Source organism: Medicago truncatula, chromosome 5, assembly GCF_003473485.1.
Source record: "Medicago truncatula cultivar Jemalong A17 chromosome 5, MtrunA17r5.0-ANR, whole genome shotgun sequence".
NCBI lineage: Eukaryota > Viridiplantae > Streptophyta > Magnoliopsida > Fabales > Fabaceae > Medicago > Medicago truncatula.
In genome coordinates this window covers 41,266,028-41,287,154 of record NC_053046.1, presented here as the reverse complement: position 1 = coordinate 41,287,154, position 21,127 = coordinate 41,266,028, and the positions used below count along the sequence as shown (strand labels likewise).

At 34.1% G+C, this 21,127-nt stretch overlaps 1 protein-coding gene, 1 long non-coding RNA gene and 1 pseudogene across 3 annotated transcripts; 2 read left to right on the top strand and 1 right to left on the bottom strand.

Annotated features, from left to right (window-relative positions):
• The first annotated feature begins 258 nt into the window (after positions 1 to 258).
• Positions 259 to 6,653, top strand: LOC11429970 (integrin-linked protein kinase 1). Of its 2 annotated transcripts, XM_003617417.4 has the most exons (12): positions 259 to 633; positions 733 to 807; positions 2,234 to 2,329; positions 2,476 to 2,561; positions 2,655 to 2,775; positions 3,435 to 3,514; positions 3,675 to 3,737; positions 3,880 to 3,998; positions 4,332 to 4,417; positions 5,580 to 5,701; positions 5,813 to 5,924; positions 6,296 to 6,653. In XM_003617417.4, the coding sequence occupies exons 1-12, from the start codon at positions 280 to 282 to the stop codon at positions 6,389 to 6,391; spliced, it is 1,410 nt and encodes a 469-aa protein (XP_003617465.2). In that variant the 5' UTR covers positions 259 to 279; the 3' UTR covers positions 6,392 to 6,653. The 2 variants fall into 2 exon arrangements, with proteins under 2 accessions (XP_003617465.2, XP_024639593.1); XM_024783825.2 differs by having other exon boundaries at positions 2,476 to 2,775.
• A 1,417-nt stretch (positions 6,654 to 8,070) lies between these two features.
• LOC11423361 (histidine--tRNA ligase, cytoplasmic-like) lies at positions 8,071 to 15,017 on the top strand (annotated as a pseudogene).
• A 770-nt stretch (positions 15,018 to 15,787) lies between these two features.
• LOC11423360 (uncharacterized) lies at positions 15,788 to 18,162 on the bottom strand. Its single transcript, XR_003012153.2, has 3 exons — positions 18,052 to 18,162; positions 17,532 to 17,658; positions 15,788 to 15,923 (listed from the first exon to the last, which is right to left on the bottom strand). It is a non-coding gene; the product is annotated as an uncharacterized lncRNA (long non-coding RNA).
• Positions 18,163 to 21,127: the final 2,965 nt, after the last annotated feature.

Genomic DNA, 21,127 nt, shown 5'->3' with positions numbered 1-21,127 from the left:
ATTTGTGTTTTTCAATTATAAATTTATTAGGAATATTTTTTATATTAAAAAAAATCATTAATACTGCTAAAGTCAATTTTTTTTTTAGGGAAATACTGCTAAAGTCAATGTAATTAGTCAAAATATTTTTTCATCAATAAACTACTATTATGGAAAGTGAATTTTATAAAAAAAATAAATAAAATTGAAGAAAATGAATTTTATAATTAAGAAGTAATATAGTATTAATAATTAGTATCAGTTACATTCAAAATCCACACAAACAAAAACTGCACTTCAATGGAAACCAAGAAGCTTCACTCTCGTTTCTCACTCGGCAGACAATCTTCCCTCGCACCGGATCACGACGGTTCCGCCACCGTCAACTCACTGGTAACCGACTCCGTAACTGTAACCGACTCCGTAACTGTAACCGACTTGGTGGATCCCACCGTTCGGTTGATGTATTTAGCGAACGAAGGTGACTTAGAAGGAATCACCGAACTTCTAGACGACGGTAGTGACGTCAATTTCCGTGACACTGACGGCCGCTCCGCTCTTCATGTCGCCGCCTGTCAAGGCCGAACCGACGTTGTCGAATTGTTGCTTCAAAGAGGCGCTGAAGTTGATGTTCAAGATCGTTGGTGTAGCACTGTAATGCAATGCAACGCAATCTTTTTCGTTTGTTTCGTATTAGTATCGTCTTAGTTAATGCTAATTATTTGATTAGTGGTTTTTTTGTTTGTTTAACAGCCTCTTGCTGATGCGTTGTATTATAAGAATCATGATGTTGTTAAGCTTTTGGAGCAGCATGGTGCAAAACTGAAGGTCTGTACCTTCATTTCTTGATTACTGTTAAGGCTCTGTTTGGATAAATAGTTTAATTAAGTGCTTACTGCACTATGAACTAAAAACAAGAACACATACACTGACACTTGCATGTTAACAGCGACAATAATCTGAGAAAATGATATAATTCAATGTAATAACATGCGCAGGTGCCGAATGTGCTTTCGATCAGAAATGTGATGCTTCAGAGTTACAGCATCAATGTTTATCATATAAGTGCGTATGTATAAGTTATTTCTATAACAGAAGATAAAATAGAGTTAAATTGTTTTTTGTAATCTATAAGTTGTTTTCGTAAGTTATTCTAAGAGAGCTTATGGAAATAATCTGGAAAAAAGCTTCTTGAGAAGTTATAAGTTGTTTTTATAAGCTCAACCTAATTATCTCACAAGTACTTATCTTCAAATCTCACAAGTACTTATGCTAGTAGATGAACTTAAGTCATTTTGTTAAATAACAATGAATTTGGGACCTTTTGTTTGTTTGACTTATTTGAGTTTATAATCCGTTGTCAGACTCTTTAGAAGAGCTTATGAAACCAACTTACAACTCATGAAAATAATTTGACATTATTTTATCTTTTGTGATAGAAATAGTTTATAGATAATAGTTTATACATAAGTATTTATATGTCAAGCACTTATGCTATATGCTCTTCATTAAGTTATTTATCCAAACAAATCTACCTATCATCTTATGCTTTTTACTTTTGAGCTTTTTAGAGTAGTCACACTCACTTTGAAGACCATGAGCAATGGAAAAATAATTTAAAATTAAAATAAGTGAAATGCTATCATCGAACTCTCTAGCGCTCTATTTGCAAATTGTAATACACACTCTTCAATTCACATTTTACCCGGCAAATTTATGTGAGACCCACATAATTTGGTGGGATACATTTTCAAAACAGTTGAACTTTTTAGAGAAATAGAATAGTCAAAATCAACTTCATGTTTCTATAATTCAGTCATGGTAATTTCATTTTGACTTTGACATTATTATTTCTCTGACAGAACTATTTTGAATTTCAACCAATGAGAAACTGTGTTTGAAAGAATGTGTTGCTAGCACTCCTCTTAAAATAATCTTACATGAACTTGGATTTTCAAAGACCAACATCGTATATAAGTTGAAATTAGCTTCTGTTTATCAGTTTTTCAGAAGTCTCTTTCATAATTTGTCTGTCAACCTATAAGCTTTAGTAAGCAATAGGCTAATTCAATTCATCCTAGGTGTTCCTTTCAAATAAGATTTGAATTTGAGATCAGTGTTGGCTAAGTGGGCGATTCATTGGCGATGCAAGAGACTTTTTTGTGTGAGGATCATCACAAATTAACAACTTGTGTTTCGACAACAATTGTAATTTGTAACATCACATAGATAATTCTTCTCTCACTGTTTGTAGGTGGCTCCTATGCATGTCCAGAATTCCCGTGAAGTCCCAGAATATGAGATTGATTCTTCTGAACTTGATTTTACAAATAGTGTTTGCATAACAAAGGTAATATTTTAAGTTCTTTTTCCAACAGCATACGATTGTGTTCATTCATCAACTTCTTCCTGTGTCCTATCTCCTAGCATATTATTGTGAGTCACTGTCTGTCTGTTTTTCACCCTGCATTGCATATTTTATATTGGACATTTTAGGGAACTTTCCGGAGTGCAATTTGGCGTGGAATTCAAGTAGCTGTTAAAACTCTTGAGGAGGATGTGTTCACCGATGATGATAAAGTGTGGGTTGGTCTAATTAGTAATTATACAATCTGTTGTTTTATTCATATTAATTGGATTATTCAATTCACAACTTGTATTCCCATGTCCTTCAGAAAGGCATTTCACGATGAGCTTACATTACTTCAGAAAGTAAGGCATCCAAATGTTGTCCAATTTTTGGGTGCTGTGACACAAAGCACCCCAATGATGATTGTCACTGAGTATCTACCTCAGGTTAGTGTTGATACTACACTGGGTATAATGAAGATTTTAATGATCTTTTATATTTAATGATGGTGTTTATGAACAAATCATGTTGATTAGTTGAATATAGTTGATACTAGTTGAATAAGTATTGATGCATGACAGATGCTTGTTGCCTAGTAGTTTCTTGAAATATCTGCCTAAAATTGGACTAGGCGTCAATATGGGAGTTCTGTTTCTTTTTATTCAGCATTGCACTTTGTAACTGTTTTGTGGTGAAAATAAGGGGAAGTGCATTGTATATGATATACTTGTGTATGAATGGATATACTGGATAGTGGACATGTGATGTAATTAACAATGGATACACATGTAGAATGTTGGTTTTTGATAAACACTTCCTTTCAATCCTTTTTTTGAACGGCTACATTCTTTCAATCCTTTTTTTGAACGGTCACATTCTTTCAATCTTATGTAACAGATATGCATTTCCCAATTTTTGCACCACTTATTATCTATCTGAAATACCTTAGATTTTCGGAATCATCTTTTTCATTTTTTTTTTACTAGTTGCACTTGCTTCTCCCGTAATTTGAGAGATAATTCTACTTTTGTGTGTTATCTGGTTAGCTACACTGTACTCTAAATGTAGTTTCTAACAATTTGAAATGGATTATCACCTTTGTAAGGGGGATCTTTGTGCCTACTTGAAGCGGAAAGGTGCACTAAAACCAATAATAGCTGTGAAGTTTGCACTTGATATTGCTAGGTTAGTCAGGAGCTTTCCTATTTTGAATTTTGGAAGAAACAAGTTCCCTAGTTGTTTTGTTTCTGATGAGTGACGAGTTGATTAGGAAATAAAATTTATCCTTCCTAGAAAAATATACAAATTGAAATTGACATTCGTTATTTTAATGTATATTTTGCAGGGGGATGAACTATTTGCATGAACATAAACCTGAAGCCATAATACACCGAGATCTTGAGCCTTCGTATGTTTTTTGCTCTCCTGCCTCATCTATTAATTAAATATTCTTCTACGCATACAATATATTAGCAGCCTGCATCATTTATCCAATTTTGAATGATTGAAACTGTTTAAAGTTTCTTCATTGTAAATGAGTAAGATAACAGAAATATTCTCCGGGATGATTCTGGGCATCTGAAAGTTGCAGACTTTGGAGTTAGCAAGTCACTCAAAATCACTAAAACAGTCAAAGAAGACAAACCTGTGACATGCCAGGATACATCATGTATGTTTTCTTTTCTTTCTTTGCGGAGTCTGGTAACAAACATTCATAGTTGGTCATGTTACAAAAAAACAATATTGCAAACATTATTATTCGAGAAATGTGATCTGCGAAATTATTGCATATTCTACAAAAGATAGAAGAAAAGAAATGTTTTTACCCAGTGACTACCGAAGACAATTTGTCGGGTGGCTTCAAGTTTTCTAATGTGATCAACTCGAAATACTGTTATCTCTTATACATATAGTTGGCTTCATTTCGATTTTGTTGTTTGTACTTGGTTCTGTTTTGTGTAGCTCTTATAGATGAATTAATTCAAATTCAAATGCATAACAGGGCGGTATGTTGCACCAGAGGTCTACAGAAATGAGGAATATGACACCAAAGTGGATGCGTTTTCTTTTGCTCTGATATTACAAGAGGTAAAAATCTAAATCTTTACCATCACTGCTCACATGTGCATGCATGTTTTAATACTCTGGAGCTTTCTAATAATTTTCAAGCTGATCATTTACCTATAATATGCAAGTAGTCGTTTCTTGTCTGGTCTTGATATAAGGCTTATACACCCTAACCTTTCAAATATAATAAAAAATAGAAAAATAGTTTGATGAATCGATGGTTCTGATGAAGACTGATTAATGTGGTATTTGACAAAATAATACATGCTAATTGAATTTATTCTTTTGTTATTTACTCCTCTGAACGTGGAATTAGAGTATCCCATAGTAGCAGTTAATTGCATTTACTGTTTTGTCAAAAAGGGAATTTAGTCAATTTCATTTTCCTTTCTACGATTTATATTTTAAGCATGAAAATAATTTATTTTCGAAGATTCTAATATTATGTGTCATTTTTAAGTGTTTATGTGACATTTGAGTATCTTATAGCTTGTCCATCCGTCTGAAATTAAATGGCCATCTCCTCTACACACACATATTTGTGTTATTCAAGTAAGAAAGTTTCCATGTTCAGGAAAAGGAATGTGTTGAGTGGTGTGTCTTGTGTTGCTTTCTGCATTCATATCCCTTCGAATATAGTCAATGCATACTAAATTAAAGATCTTTTGATGGCTTCTTTTATACGTTATACCTGTTTCTCTTATCAAGAATATATGTAGTGTGAGTCTAAGCATAGCTTGAGCACTCTTGACTTATGAGCTATGCCCTTCATCAGATCATCCTAAAGATATGTGAAATGTTTTATTACATATTTAGGTTGATCATTGGAGAAGAGGTAGGGTCCTAAAGATTTTTAGCTTCCAATAGAATCAAAGATTGAAAAAAAGTATTTATATATTCATGATTATTTTAGTAAGATATTGTGCTTAAAAGAGTTTCGTGTTATATCAAAGTTTGCCTGGTTCTTTTGTTCTTCCTAATTTTTTTTTAATGTAAAGACAGTGTTCTTGTTAACGGCTTTACATACTGTTTGTGATATGATAATTTTTGTGTAATATTGGAGCCCACTTTTAACGTAGATGTATAGACTAAAATATACAGGTTGACAACCATCAGTGGATTGTTATTCATAGAGATGTTTGCAAAATACTGGCTAAATATATATGGTTTTCTGTTACTCTAGATGATTGAAGGTTGTCCACCATTTTATAGAAAGCCAGAAAGTGAAGTTCCTAAAGCATATGTGGAAAATGAGCGTCCACCATTCAGGGCTTTGCCAAAACTTTATCCTTATGGATTAAAAGAGTAAGTATTTTAAATATGCGTTATTGTTAAGTTTCAAAACACAAGAGTATGAGATTAGTTAAAATAATAAGTTTACAACATTCATGAATTTTGATTTTTTTTCTTCCATAGTTTAATTGAGGAATGTTGGGATGGAGAACCATACCGAAGACCAACGTTTAGGCAAATAATCGAGAGGTTGGATAAGATCAGCAACCATCTTGCTCAAAAGAGGTGTTGGAAGGTATGGAAAACTTAATTTTTCATCAATTGTTGAACCTAGTTGTCTTAGTATAGTTTTAATTTATTCAGAAGCAAATTTTAGTACTAGTAGTTACCGGAATGTAGCTTTTTATGATTTTTACGGTATCATTGGTTATGTCCTCCATGGCTTACGTGGCCAGTATAGTATATGGCAGTTTCAAGACGGATTGGTGCCAATTTAATCGGCGGCAACGAGGTCATTTATAATTGCCTTTTTGTTCATGAGATCTTGTACCGTCATTCTCTTAAATAAGAGTGTACATGGGCGAGTGAGATCATAGATTCAAAATGTACAATTTATGAATCTTGCCTTTTTGTTCATTTTCACAGTAGCATACTTTTGATATACAGGCTCTGACTCCTCCATGCATCCGGAATCTGGAGACCTTGTTTAAGGGGTATCCTACAAGTCCTGGTAGCCGATCAGCTCGCTCTACAGTTAGATAAACAATTGCCCATACAAAGCAACAAGAACCTCAATTTTGTAGTTTCAAGAAGGAAAAAATATACACCGGATCGTGGTTTCCATATACTTCCATTTGTGATTCATGTGTACTTTCTTTATTTTTTGAATAATAGTAACTTCCAATTGTGTTTGGATAACTGTTGTAATGAGAAATTACGATCTCTTTAGTTTTTCGTAGAAGTTATTTTTTCTAGCTTACAAAAACACATTAAATTGTTATTTCGTGAGTTTATTTTTATTGAATCAACACCAATAAAGTCATTGTCTTGTTTGTAAGGACATAGAAGATCCTTAATTTCAACTTGTAAGTGCAAATCAATCAAAATTTTAAACTATTTTCATATATAAAATTAACTACATTTTTTTAATATGTGTGAAAATGGCAAAGCGACTTATAATAAATACCGAGCGTACATCAAAATAACTATTATAATGTTTTCTTTTTTTTACAAAATAACTGTTATAATATTCTAATCAATTAAAATTAATATGACATGCGTTTTTGTATGTATCTGGAGGAGTGCTACCGAAATTAACTTAAACACTCTTAAATCACTCTTTTTTTTTTTTTTGTTAAGTAGCCTACTGACTATAGCTCACACAATTTAATTGTGGAGAAGTGGAGTGTCCGGAGTTCGAACCTCGGCTCTTGCATATAATATGCAATATCCCTACCAACTGAGTTAAGCTCACGGGGATCTCTTAAATTACTCTTTTATTAGGTAAAATTATGTGGTTCTCACCACTTTATTTTTAAAATGGTATGACTCACCTAAATTTCACTCAATAAGAGAGTAATTGTTGAAAAAAAGAGAATGTTAAATGAGTTTTTCTAGCACCGCTCAATATTATGACTTTGTTGTTGTCAACAAATGTCTAATTATTTTTTTGAGGGGAACAAATGTCTAATTTATGACTTTGAAAACGGCAGTAACCTTTATCCCGTTTTGGTGTTGAAGCAGAGTATCGTGGTGTTAATAAATCTTGTTGGCTTCGAAATTTGTTGTTAGTTAGAACTCCAATGTCCGATCATCAAAGTCACTTTTGTCTATTGTGACAACCTTAGTGTTGTTTACTTGTGAGGTAATCCTATCCAACATCAATGCACAAAAACACATTAAAATAAATATCTATTTTGTGCGTGAAAAAGTTGCTAAAGGTCAAGTACGTGTTCTACATGTTCCATTTTGCTATCAAATAGCTGACATTTTCACCAAGGACCTTCCGCTGCAATTATTGGATGATTTCAGAGATAGTCTCAACATTCGTCAAACTTCCGTTTCGACTACGTGGGTGTATTAAAATATAAAATATTCATTTATAAATTATAGGTATGTTATATATTAGTTAGAGATAATTGAGGCGCAAGTTAAATATATTTAGAGCTCACGATACTTGGTGCCCAAGATACACGGTATCTTTTAGGTAATCATTGTTCTCCATATTCTCCAACCACCTCCTTCTCCCTCTCTCCAGTCACGCCCCCTTGTTGCTTTCTCGCATCGTTGTTTCCTTTTTCCTTGTTCCCTTCTCACATGCCTCCTTTGAACCCAATTTTTGTGCTCCTAATTTTTCCAAAACAAAAGTAAGGAGAGTTTAGTGTTAGAAAGAACCCTAAACCCTAAACGTCGTTTGTCACACACGCACATTGGTTCTCACAATGAGTCGCAGATTGCCCAAGATTTCTAAGAGTGTGTTTGGATGGGGGAATGTTTTGAGGAAATGTAATGTTTTGATGGAATTCAAATACTTTGAGGTGAATTCCATTGTTTGGATAATAATTTAAAGAATTCGTGATAGATTGCCTACTAAAGTTAATTTGGTCCAAAGAAGGGTGATTGACACCGAAGCTTCTATGTGTGTTTTTTATTGTGGCTTTTGTGAATCGGCGCAACACTTGTTTTTATCTTGTGATACCTTTTCATCTTTATGGCCGCTTGTGCGCCATTGGCTGGGTATTATAGGTGTTGACACCAATGTTACATCAGATCATTTTCTTCAGTTTGTGAACTTGACAGGTGGTGGCAAAGCAATTCGAGCCTTCCTTCAGCTTATTTGGCTTTTGTGCTGTTGGGTTCTATGGAACGAGCGTAATAACAGGCTTTTCAATAATGTTGTAACTTCTATTCCCAGGTTGTTAGATAAAGTCAAATATATGTCTTTAGCTTGGTTGAAAGCCAAAAAGGTTGGTTTTAGGTTTGGTATAGATAGGTGGTGTTCAAGTCCCTTTCAATGCTTGGGCATCGCTTAATGGATTGTTTATGGGTGCTTGTCTAACTTTATGTTTTTAAAGCAATTCCTTTGGCACACCTTGTGCTAGAGGGGTTCGCTTTTGGTGGTTAATATATATTACATTTTTGATTGTTCAAAAAAAATAATTTAAAGAATTTTCAAAATGATGGAAATTTATGAAGTATTTTGTTCAAGTTAAATTTAGAGAATTTCAAATGACACCTAAAAGTTAAGAATTTCAAAATTCTTCATTGTTATATTTTTTCAAATTTTGCATTTTGGTCCTCAAATTTTCAACTTGACCCCAATAATTTTTAAAAATTTCAAATTGACCCCTCAAATTAAAAAAAATAATAATTTGGCCCCTCAAAATTTTTAAAATTTACAAATTGACCCTTAATTTCAATTTTCAAATTTGGCCCAAAATAATTAAAATTTATAAAAGTTGCCAAAAAATTCATTAAAATTTAAATTGCCTAGGAATCTAAATTCTTTAAAATTTCCTAATTACCTCATCCAAACACACTCTAAGGTAATTTCATTGGATTCTTTTATTTATAATAATAAGATAAACTTTCTTATGTTACTTATGCTGTAAGGCATGTTATTGACTTATTGTTCTGTTAAATTTTATAAGTTTTTGTAGGCAAATATAAACTATGTTTGAACATTTTAATTGATGATGTATCTATCAAATGCATTTGAATGTAGAATTTTTTTATGTTAATGGTATATGTATTGTATTGTACTTGAATGTAATTATGTATTAGGTAGGTACGCTTATGAGTCGAGCCTACGGAGGCCTCACATATAGTTTACATAGACTCTCGAGTTTGACAAGTTATAATCTGATCTTACAGTAACACAAGAGTGATAACTTTCATTGTTAAAATCATGTTTCAAGGAATTTTCTCAAGCTGTTACTATTAATCATTAATCATGCATAAAATAATCCAATCATAACATCATGTAATGTGGAACTGTTGTTCCTTTTAATTAAACTTATATTTTGAGGCATTTAAAGGGTGCATATTTTGGGATGCAATTGTTGGTAGTCTTACCTTGAGTATCATAATGTGACAATATTAGGGGACACGTGCGTGATTTTGCTAAAGAACAAATGACCATTCGAAAGAAAGTATTTTCAGTAATAGAAGAAATTTTTGAGAGGCACGGCGCCACAGTCTTGGATACACCTGTCTTTGAATTGCGAGAAACTCTCATGGGAAAATATGGAGAAGACTCAAAGTTGATTTATGATCTTGCTGATCAGGTATTATTGCTTATTCACTTCTTCACTAGTTGAGTTGATTTTAAGAACATTGGGACAGTTGACAGGGTGGGGAGCTATGTTCTTTGAGGTACAGAAGGGACAACCCGTCTAAAGGAAGATACCGTGAATTTTATCAATGTGACTTTGATATTGCTGGTTCATATGAAAAAATGGCTCCAGATTTTGAGGTTGTTAGAATTTTGACTGAATTGCTTGATGAGCTCAACATTGGGGATTTTGAGGTAAATTTTTATAACATTCCTGCTTCAAAAAGTATTGTAGAATTATTTAATTAGACTGTTTACTGAGTTCATGATTTGATATTTCCATAACTGTTATTTTCATGGTCAGTCTAAACGTATTTTGGCGAGCGGTTATTAACATCAGGTCATCAAACTACCTGCTGATTGATGAGTTTTTGCAATGTCGTGCTAAATCTATTTGATTTTAATCAACCTATCTCATGCGCTACAGTTTAACCTTGCTATCAAGCCATTGTTATCTGATGTGATCTTTCAATGATCTTGTTTAGTGTGACTGGTTTGCTCATAACATATTATTTGCTATAATTTAACCTTACAATATCATTCATTTGAATGTGTCTGGTGATTCACTGTAGTTTTCCAATTTAGTGGTTAAATTTCATATTCAATAATGTATTCAGATCATTGTGTGTGTTTCCTTACTATCTTTCTTCTGTTGTAATTTTTTTGTTTCGCAGATAAAGTTAAATCATAGAAAGTTACTGGATGGCATGATGCAAATATGTGGAGTACCTCCTGCAAAGTTTAGAACTATATGTTCAAGTATTGACAAGTTAGACAAACATTCATTCGAACAGATAAGAAAATAAATGGTTAGGGCATATGTTGTTTGTTTCTAGTATTTCCTTTATAATAATTTTTATTATGATTGAGCGGACCAATTTTGTTGTGCTTTAACTGTTCTTGGCTTGCACGTTTTGAATTTATTTTATATTTATTTTCTAAATACTCATAGTTTATGCTTATCAATGAGAAATAGTTTGGTTTAGCCATGGAATTCTAGTTGGTGCCTTTGCATTCTTTTGGTATAAATATAGTTGCATGATTTATTGAGGATGCAAACACTGCGTCACTGGTTACTTAATTACTGCGCAGATACATTTTCTATTCGTTCTAAACTGTTAAAATCAGGAAGCTATTTTTTGTAATGCCATGATTTTGTAATGTGGTTTGTACTGACTTTTATGTTGTAGGTGGAAGAGAAAGGATTAAGTGCCGAGACAGCTGACAGAATCGGAACTTTTGTTAAAGAAAAAGGACACCCTTTAACAGTATTATCAAAACTGAAACAAGATAGCAGTCCTTTCTTAGAAAATGCTGGATCTGTTGATGCATTGAATGACCTGGAAATTCTATTTAAAGCTCTGGATAATTCAAATCGCCTTGATAAGGTGGTTTTTGACTTGAGTCTTGCCAGAGGTCTTGATTATTATACTGGAGTTATATTTGAAGCTGTTTTCAAAGGGGGTGCTCAGGTGATTCTCATGTCTTTTATCTTCTCTCCATTCTAAAATGTTTCTTCTGTAGTCCCTTCATCCTTTGAGGGTCACAATGCATTATCTTCTGCTTTATGGTTTATACACAGGTTGGTTCAATTGCTGCTGGTGGTCGATATGATAACCTGATAGGGATGTTTATTTCATTAAAAATTTTATCATTCCTAGCTTTCCACAATACCCAAATGGTTGTGTTCCAAATCATCCACCAACCTCTCAACCTATTTTTATTCCACCCCCTTCTACTCCAACCCTCCCAATGGACAAAGAGGTTTGGAGGGATTAGAAAGTGATAATCTAACCACAACATCAACTTAGACCACACCAAACTCGATGCAAAAAGAGGTGGGTTGACGATTCTTCCACTCCATTGCACATAACACACGATGTTGACTCTTCCGGATTCAAAACATTCCTCAAGGCTAAGTTTACCTTAGTAGGAACACGATTAATCAACACCTTCCAAGCCAAAGCCACTACTTTCGACGGGGTCGGACTCTTCCAAAGGTTCTCAAACACCCTAAACTCCTCCGCCCCCCACACCTCTTCTGACTCCACCAAACCAATCAATTTCTCATAAGCCGACTTCACCGAAAAAACACCCGTCTCATCAAGACTCCATCTCCACTCATCCTCCGAAATGGACCAAGTCATACCTTCTAAATCCTCAATAAGACTTAAAAGTAACTCCTCCTCCCACACAAAAAGGTTTCTTCTCCACCTAAACACCCACTCCCTACCTCCCTCCGTCTCCACCCCCACCTCCCCTACCGTAGCATCCTTTTGGATTGAAATCATAAAGAGCCGGGGATATTTTGTCCTAAAACAACTTTCTCCCCTCCACTTCACATTCCAAAAACTAGTATTCAACCCGTTCCCCACCTTACGCACAACCTCTGCATTAAACCAACCACTAGTCCCAAAATCGCCTATCTTCAACAACTCCTTCCACCATAACGATGAGTACCTAGGCCAAGAGTAGTTACTCCCTTCCAATACCACCCCCACACACGGCCCATATTTCTCCTCAAGCACCTCCTTCCACAACGAATTCTCCCCATCAAGCAACCTCCAACGCCACTTAGCCAAGAGACTCACATTCATAACCCGGATATCCTTCACACCCAACCCACCTTTCCTCTTACTTTGACACACCGTTGGCCACTTCACCCAATTAATCTTTTTCCCCCTTCCCACACCTCTCCACAGGAATTCTCTTTGAATTCGAACCATCCTCTTCCAAACCTTCACCGGCAGCCTTAAAAAAGTCAAATAAAATATCAGAATCGAATTAAGTACCGAATTCAAAAGAACAATTCTCCCACCAAAGCTAATATATTTATGCCCCCACGTATTCAACTTCCTATTTAAGCTTTCCCAAGTTGACATACTCCTCCCATTAGCCCCAACCGGCAAACCCAAATACAAGAACAGAAGTTTCCCCTTACTACAACTTAAAAAGTCACAAGCCATATCCATAAAGTCTTCCCTCACATTCACCCCGATCAACGAGCTCTTAAGAAAATTAATCTTCAAACCCGAGACCATTTCAAAACCCCGGAGGATTGATTTCATTGCCCAAAGGTTCTCCACCGTTGCTTTTCCAATACAAAGAGTATCATCGGCATATTGTAAATGGGAGATAGCCAAGCCATGTTCACTAACTTCAAAACCTTCAAACAAATTAGCCTCCAAAGCTCCCCTCATCAATCCACTAAAACCCTCCGCAACCAAAAGGAACAAGAAAGGAGCTAAAGGATCCCCTTGCTTAAGACCACGGTGAATATTAATTTCCTCCGTTGGGCTCCCATTCACAAGCACGGACATAGAACCACCACACACACAAGCCCTCATCCACGCCACCCACTTCTCACACATTCCCACCCTCCGCATCATATACACCAAAAATCCCCAATCGACGGAGTCATATGCTTTCTCAAAGTCCACCTTAAAAATCAAACACTCCTTTTTAGCTCTCTTCGCATAATCAACCAATTCATTCACAACCAACACCCCATCCACCAAATTTCTCCCTTTAAGGAAAGCCGATTGTGAAGGAGAAATTATAGAATTCATAACTCCCACCAACCTCCTTGCTAGAACCTTAGCAAGAAGCTTATAAAGACATCCTAGCAAGGAAATCGACCTAAAATCCTTTAACTCTAAAGGGGAAGAAACCTTCGGAATTAAAGTCACAAAATACGCCAACATACTTTTTGGTAACACCTCATTCGCATGAAATTGGTCAAACATTATTCTTACCTCATGTTTGATCAAATACCAAAACTCCTTAACAAACGCAAAATTGAAACCATCCGGACCCGGGCTCTTACTACCATCACTCTCTCTAACCACCTTCTCAATTTCCGCTAAAGTAAAAGGGTTATGCGTTTGTAGTTCCCAGACGCATGAAATCTAGATGCTCTTAGAGCTTCTGCGTTTCAAGTTAAAAAATGCATTAGTAACTGTGATTCACCCTTGGTAACTCATGTTTAAAGATTTAGAAGCTCAACTAAACATATACTTGGTTGTTTTTATTAGATGGCTCGACCAACCAAGACAGAAGTCCTAGTGAGTAGGGTTGGGAATAGGCCAGGCCAGCCTACAGGGGCCTACGGCCTGGCCTGGCCTGGACTGTTTAGTAGATAGGCTTAGGCTTTTTAAAAAGCATGTTCAGTTAAATAGGCCAGGCTTAGGCTTCAAAAAAAGACTGTTAAGCCTAATAGGCCGGCCTATTAATACTTATTTATTAAAAAATATTTTTTTTATATTAAAATAATTGCATATATTAAAAGTATAAACATCTTTTTCTCTATCTATTAGTCCCTTAATAGGTTTTGTTGTTATAGGCTTTTATGTATGCTTTAATCTAGTTGAAATTTACTTGTAGTGAAATAGGCTTTTTAAGTAGACTTTAAGATAAGTTTAACCTATTTAGTAGGTCAAATGAACTATTTGATGGCCTTAATGTGAAGTAGGCCTGTAAGTAGGCTTTCAGGCCAATCCAGGCTTTTAAATAGACCAGGCCAGGCCTAGAAAAACGGCCTATGATAGGCCATAGGCCAGGCTCAGGCTTGTGATTTATTTCGTAGGCCAGGCTCAGGCCTATCAAAGCCTGGCCTGGCCTGGCCTATTCCCAACCCTACTAGTGAGCATATTAGGGAATGACGTACCACTAGCTGCAAAGCTAGTTGGTGAACTGTAGGGTGATGGGGTGAAAGCAGAGTTCTTGGTCCACAAAAGATGATCAAAGCTCTTTGATTATGCAAAAGTATCAAGAATCCCTTGGATGATACTGGTTGGTGAACGGGAAATAAAAGAAGGCACGGTGCAACTGATAAGCCTCAAGTCAGGTAATGATGTAAACATAAACATCCTTAGAAAGAACTTGGTCAAGGAACTTCGGAAATGGTTAAACCCAAGTCCCCGTCCTATTTAGGTCTTGTTTCGAATTATAAAATCAAATGAAGATTCAATTTATATTGTTCTATTGGAAAATTTGGTATGCGTAACGTCTTTGACTGCGACATGTATTTAGAAACGGAAGGAGTAATAATCGGTAATTAACATTGGATATAACATTTTTAACAATTACATAAATAGTTGTATGCTTATTTTACTTGAAGTAGTGTATAGAAACCAGACAGCTACTTCGTCTTAGATTAGAAGGCCTTGTTCAACTTTGTATACAAGTGGGCCAAGGGAGCCATCCCCCCAGGAGAATTCATTAACCATCTTCAAATCGCGCAAATACTCCACGTATAGATCAACATATGTAACACTCTTGTATGTGAAGAGATTGGTGCCCGTCAAGTAAAGAAGGTATACCCTGATGGTCCCTTTATGTGTTACTCTTACCTCTAACTCTAAGTGTTGATTCAAAGAATGCATTACCAAGTTAGGCGCTAACGTTAATAAGTGTCGGGTTTATCATCATTTATAGTCTAAACTTTAGCATGACATCTAAACCTTAGTATTACCATTCTATTTTTGCAAAAGTAAACTCCAATGTGGCAATGCAAATAAGAGTACAGAATAGTGGAAGGGCAATGTGAAAAGTGAGGAATACACACACAGTAAAGAGAATGTGGGAAACAAAAGGGGAATCCGTACTCTGTACAGTACGACCATTATAGTTCATACTATAGTTTCTTCCTATTTGTGCTGTGTTTGTGTTGTATATATACAGGGTAACTTTTGTTCCTTCTTCTTTTTACCTCTTTGTCTTTGAACAATGAAAATGCAATACTAATCTTTTACTCCTCAAAGTATCTATTAAAAAAATGTGTCAAATGAATTTATAGATAAAGACTGATCATCAAAATCCGTAAATACATCATCAATTCAATCATTGGAAGCTTCATCAAAATCCATAAATACATCATCAATTCAATCAACGGAAGGTCATAATCCATGAAATGAGGATCTATGGCTCATAAGTGCTCGATTGGTTCTTGAGCTTACATCCCTATAATACAACAATAATGCTCAAACAATCTGGTAAATGTTTCTTTCACATTATTTGAAATTTATGCTTTCATTTTTAGTTTCAAAACCATACATAGAAAAAACAAAAATTACAACAAAGTTCATTTTTTGAATTTAATAAAACAAAGTTCATTTTATATGTTGGAACTCCAATAAATTAACATGTCATGAAAAAATCATCATCCCTTTTTTCTTTTCTTTGCAGTCCTCAAATAATATTATGTCGTCACTCCACTAGTTATGTAGGATATTACTATTCTTTTTTTCTTAATTAAGTATTCTCTACGCACAACTGTAGAGACTAATCCCTCGAAGATATTATTGTTTGTTCCCATAAACTCAAGCAAATAATATTCCCAACAATTCTCATTAGTATCTTCAACCTTATTGGCAGCCCGGACACAAGTATTTTATTTTGAATCTCTTCATCTTATAAATTTTATTTCTTTCTAAAAATATTTAGAACCAGCTAAGTAAGCTCACCATTTATCAAACGTACACTAAAACTCTGAGTATTGCCTTCTCTTTTCAAACAGATCAGATCAGGACAACATATGTATCAAATATGTTACCGTCAACTTAACTCAAGGACATTGCATTATATATGCGGGAGCTAGCACTCGAACCCTAGACACCCCACTTATTCACCTAGTGGCTAGAGCTCACACAATTTAATTGTGGAGAAGTGGAGTATTCCGAGTACGAACTCCGGCCCCTGCATATAAGATGTAATATCTCTACCAACTGAGCTAAGCTCACGGGGATTACTCAAGTCCTTTGTTTTAACAGAAATGTTACTTGCAGACACAAAATTGATAAAAACACAATGTCCCATTGTTCGTGTATAAGTGTAAATTGTATAAGATGAAAAGGCAAGTGAGAAATAGAGATCGAGTTATATGGCGTCACGTGCAATGTCTAAATTTTGTGTTCAAGTAACATAACTTTTGTTCAAAATTGTGGTTGTGTCACATTGTGAACCTTTATATTAAATGTAAGCAAATGTGGTCAAAATATGTGATTGCAAAGCCATCAAAGATACCTCTAAATGCATCTTTGGAAATAAAGTAAGTTCGACAAAATAACAACGACGCTATGATATATTTTTTTTATTACAATGAGGTTTGAAACCCATGCGGCGCTATGATTTTGTTACTAAAGTGTAACTTTTTCAATATTACTATGGTTCGTCGTGAATTTTGTCAAACTCAAACATGCACTAAACCATGATATTATGGCCACAATTGGGTAGTTGCTATTCGACCCCTTCTAATTTCTAAGAGAGGATCTTCTCTATTTTCTCCATTGTTGTAGTTTAGGAATTATAAATGTGATAGGTGATGTTCAAGGAGAAATAGGGAGTAAAAAATGGAGGGTGTTTCTTGCTCTTCTTTTTTGTTTGAAAATAGAGTGTTTTTTTTTTCATTAGACTCTCATGATTCAAACTCTTGTATTGCATCAATAAATGCCAATCATAATAATTTATTCTTCATGTCAGAAGCATACCTCACTCTCAAACAATTGCATTTATGATTCATCCTAATTTTCTATGGAAAATAAATAAATCAGTAATAAAGGGATCTCTTACTCTTGGAGGGTCCAGTTGGTAGTTTCTTGTTGCATTCTTTTGGAAGCTACTTAGACTGTTGATTCTGTTTCATATCAATCATCAAAGACAGTAAATATCAAGCATTCTCTTCCAACTTCTTCATGTCCTAGTAAATTAATTTTATAAAAAGATATATAAAATGGCCTTCAATTTCACTTCTCAATATCAATAGGAAAAAATCTCCATATCCAAGACCAGGTTGAAATTTTGATAAATTAAATACTGTAATGGCATAATAACAGAATTCCTCTAAAAAAAATAAAAGAATAATAACAGAATCAAACACAATGAACTGCATGCACATGCTTTGCTTATTTAGGAATGACAGTTCCAAATGATAAACTACAAGAATTATGAAATTCAGCTGAAAATACAAGAATCATGAAGCTAAAGAAATACTAACATTATTTTTGAGAGGAATATGAAACAGTTGGTAAACTATAAAGAGAAGATTCTGAGGAAATGATAGATATTGCATAAATAGTATAGGTACACACACCTGAGGATCACAAAGTTGAAAACTGCAGTTGTTGGTGGAAGTGGAAGCAAGCAAAATAAAAAAATCAAAGTGGAAAGTAGAAGATTATTATAGAGTAAGAGAAAAGGAATCAATGTTACACTTCACCACTAGGAGGGACTCAATTTTCATTAGTGGGTGGGTCCAACCTTCTTGTCTTTTTCTTTGACCGCATGTTGCTTCTTGGATGATGATTCCACGTACCATATACCATATAGATACAAACTCAAAAAAATGTTAACTAATGCTCCAAGGCACTAATTAATAAATCAATATACTCCATCCCTTAATAAATGACACAGTTGACTCTATTACGCATTCCAATGTATAATTTTGAGCTTAAATATCTTGAATAATATGTTAGAAAAAATTATGAAAATTTGATATTTTGAAAATACTCATCGAGACGAATCTCACGACATCTTATATGATATTATTTATCTATGTATATTAGTAGAAAAATATGGTCAAAGTAAGTTAGGTTAAAATTGTAAATTTTCAAATAGGTCATCTATTGTAGGACGGAGGGAGTAATTTTTTTTATTGAAAAGTGTAGAAAAATTGTATATACAACTTTTTAAAAGTCAAGAATTTTTTAATAAAAAAATTATTTTAACATTCTTTACAAGTATCTTAATGTACTAGTTAACAAACAATTTATAGTGAAAAACTAACCCATTGCTTAACACAGACTCCTCCCTCCTAGCCAATGTCTTCCTCGCCTCCTCGTGAACCACCAAACCGCTACCCTCCTTCCTCATAACAACCATACCACTACTCAACCCCGATCCTTTCTTCCCTCTAGAACAGATGCCTTTCCACCAAAACTGAGGGAAATTATGGTTTATTTTTGCCCAATATTATATATATATATAGAAAACGTGATGGATGCCATGGCTCCATGAATCCCTAAAGAGATCCGCCCCTGAGTATGGATAGAGCCCGGGCGCGTGCCCAGGCTAGCTGGGTGGTAAATCTGCCCCTGAATCAAAACAAGCTATATTCTCACACTCTAAGGTGACCAAACCACACATTATTTAAGGCTTGTGATAGCTTTGAAGCATCTCGAACATTAAGCAACCTTACAAAGTCATAAATTTATCCCCCAATATTTCTTTTGTGTGAAAGAAACAAATATGTCAACATTTCTCACAATATTTCTCTTGTGTGAAAGTAACGACGGTTAATAAAACTTACTAACCATGAGAAATGTTGACATATTTGTTTCTTTCACACAATATTTCTCTTGTTTCCTTCTACTTCAAGTACAACGTTTTACCATTGTTCCCATGGTTAGTAAGTTTTATTGAACCGTCGTTACTTTTCGTAAGGAACTCTTTCGTCTAATTTAATATCTCTAAAAAATAAATAGTAAATGATATGATAGAAAAACAACATGAACCTTTTATTGATATTATAAAATGATTTAAAATTTGAGATAATTTTGTTAATAAAGTGACTTATAAAAGCTCTATACATGAATTTCATTCACTTCAAATTCTTATACAGCCATGGTTTTTTTTTTTCACGAAATATATAGCTATAGTTTTTCTTTTTTGCAGAGGCAATTATTATAGCTATAGGTTTTTTTTTTTTGACAAACAAAAGAGACAACAAGCCGTCAAATTAGATAAAAAAAAAAGGATTTTGACAAAAAAAGATAAATAAAAGAATAAATTCTACCAGAAAAACATAAGTAAATAAAACAACGTTTTTTTAGCGCGTGATTACACGTACCGATGGGTCTCTGGTCTTAGATACAGTACATACTCATACATAACATCAGAATCTTTGTTTGGTACGTGTACACAAGCGTGGACATAGCACAAAAATCATACGTACATACCTCAAATCTAACCTAAAGTTTAACATTTAACAATGCTCTTGTCAAAACAAACAGTTGAATTAATAATGCAATGCAACATGTTGTACATCCCCCTTCACCATTAAAATATGTCGGCGCAGCAAGCCAACACACAACTAACAAAATACCAATAATTTAATTCATCAATCAATTAAGAGTTCATTATCAAAGAAGATATATTTTGTAAATAAAGAAGCAACAAAGTAGATATAAGTAATTTGATTTCTATTTTGTTTATTTTTTCTTAAAAGAATTTGGTCTGTATGCTAGATTTTATGGTGGATTTAGCATATATACATCTTCGGATTGATGATATTATAAATAAAATTTTATTTTTTTAGATTCGTTCAATAATAATATATGTAGTCTTTTTTTATGTTGGTCGGAGTTCGAACTCCAACATTTCATAGCAATTGAGCTAAGCTCACGAGGATTAATGTATGTAGTCTATATAGATTATATATATCATTGAAGAGGATGTACGTAACCATATGAAATAACATTACATGTGTTGAAAGAGATAATTCATTTTAGATGGTTCTGATTTATGTCCAAGATGTGGAGACCGTCCAAAGACTTTGATTCATCCTTTGGAATTGTGAAGAAGAAGTCAAAATGTTTTGGACTGAACTAATAAATCCAAATATTTAGGCTGAGATCTTTTGCATTGCCTTTCATGATTGGTTTACTTGGAATCTCTTTGTTACTACCATTGGCTGCTAAACTATGAATTGAATGTACCACTTTCTTTGGAGTTGTAACTTTTCCTTTTTTTTGAAAGGATTTGGAGTTGTAACTTGTAAGTTGTTACTACCAGTACTCTGAATTGTTGAAAGACCACAACAATTTATTTTCCCCACACCTCTAGATATTGTTAATTTCCAATTCTACTGCTTTTATGGATCACCTGCATCAATTTAGTAATATAAGAAAGAGGCCACAACCAAATTGTTTACAAAGGAAAATGTTAACTTGTGCATTAAAGATATAAGATAAAAAATTAAAAATAAAACTAAAATGTTAGAATTGTATATTTTTAATTTTAAAAGATTTAAATTTTATCTTTTTAACTTGTACATTTATTATTTAATTTCTTTTTTAATTTCTTAACTTACCCCTCTAATATGACCCATTTCTAAATTGCTCGGCAAACCCTCTTTGAAGTGTTATGTAAAATTAATATATTGATACTAA

Coding starts and splice junctions, on each gene's coding strand:
- LOC11429970 (XM_024783825.2), top strand. CDS start 280: ATGGAAACCAAGAAGCTTCACTCTCGTTTCTCACTCGGCAGACAATCT. Junction 3,738..3,879: donor CACCGAGATCTTGAGCCTTC/GTATGTTTTTTG, acceptor GTAAGATAACAG/AAATATTCTCCGGGATGATT. Junction 4,418..5,579: donor TTGCTCTGATATTACAAGAG/GTAAAAATCTAA, acceptor CTGTTACTCTAG/ATGATTGAAGGTTGTCCACC.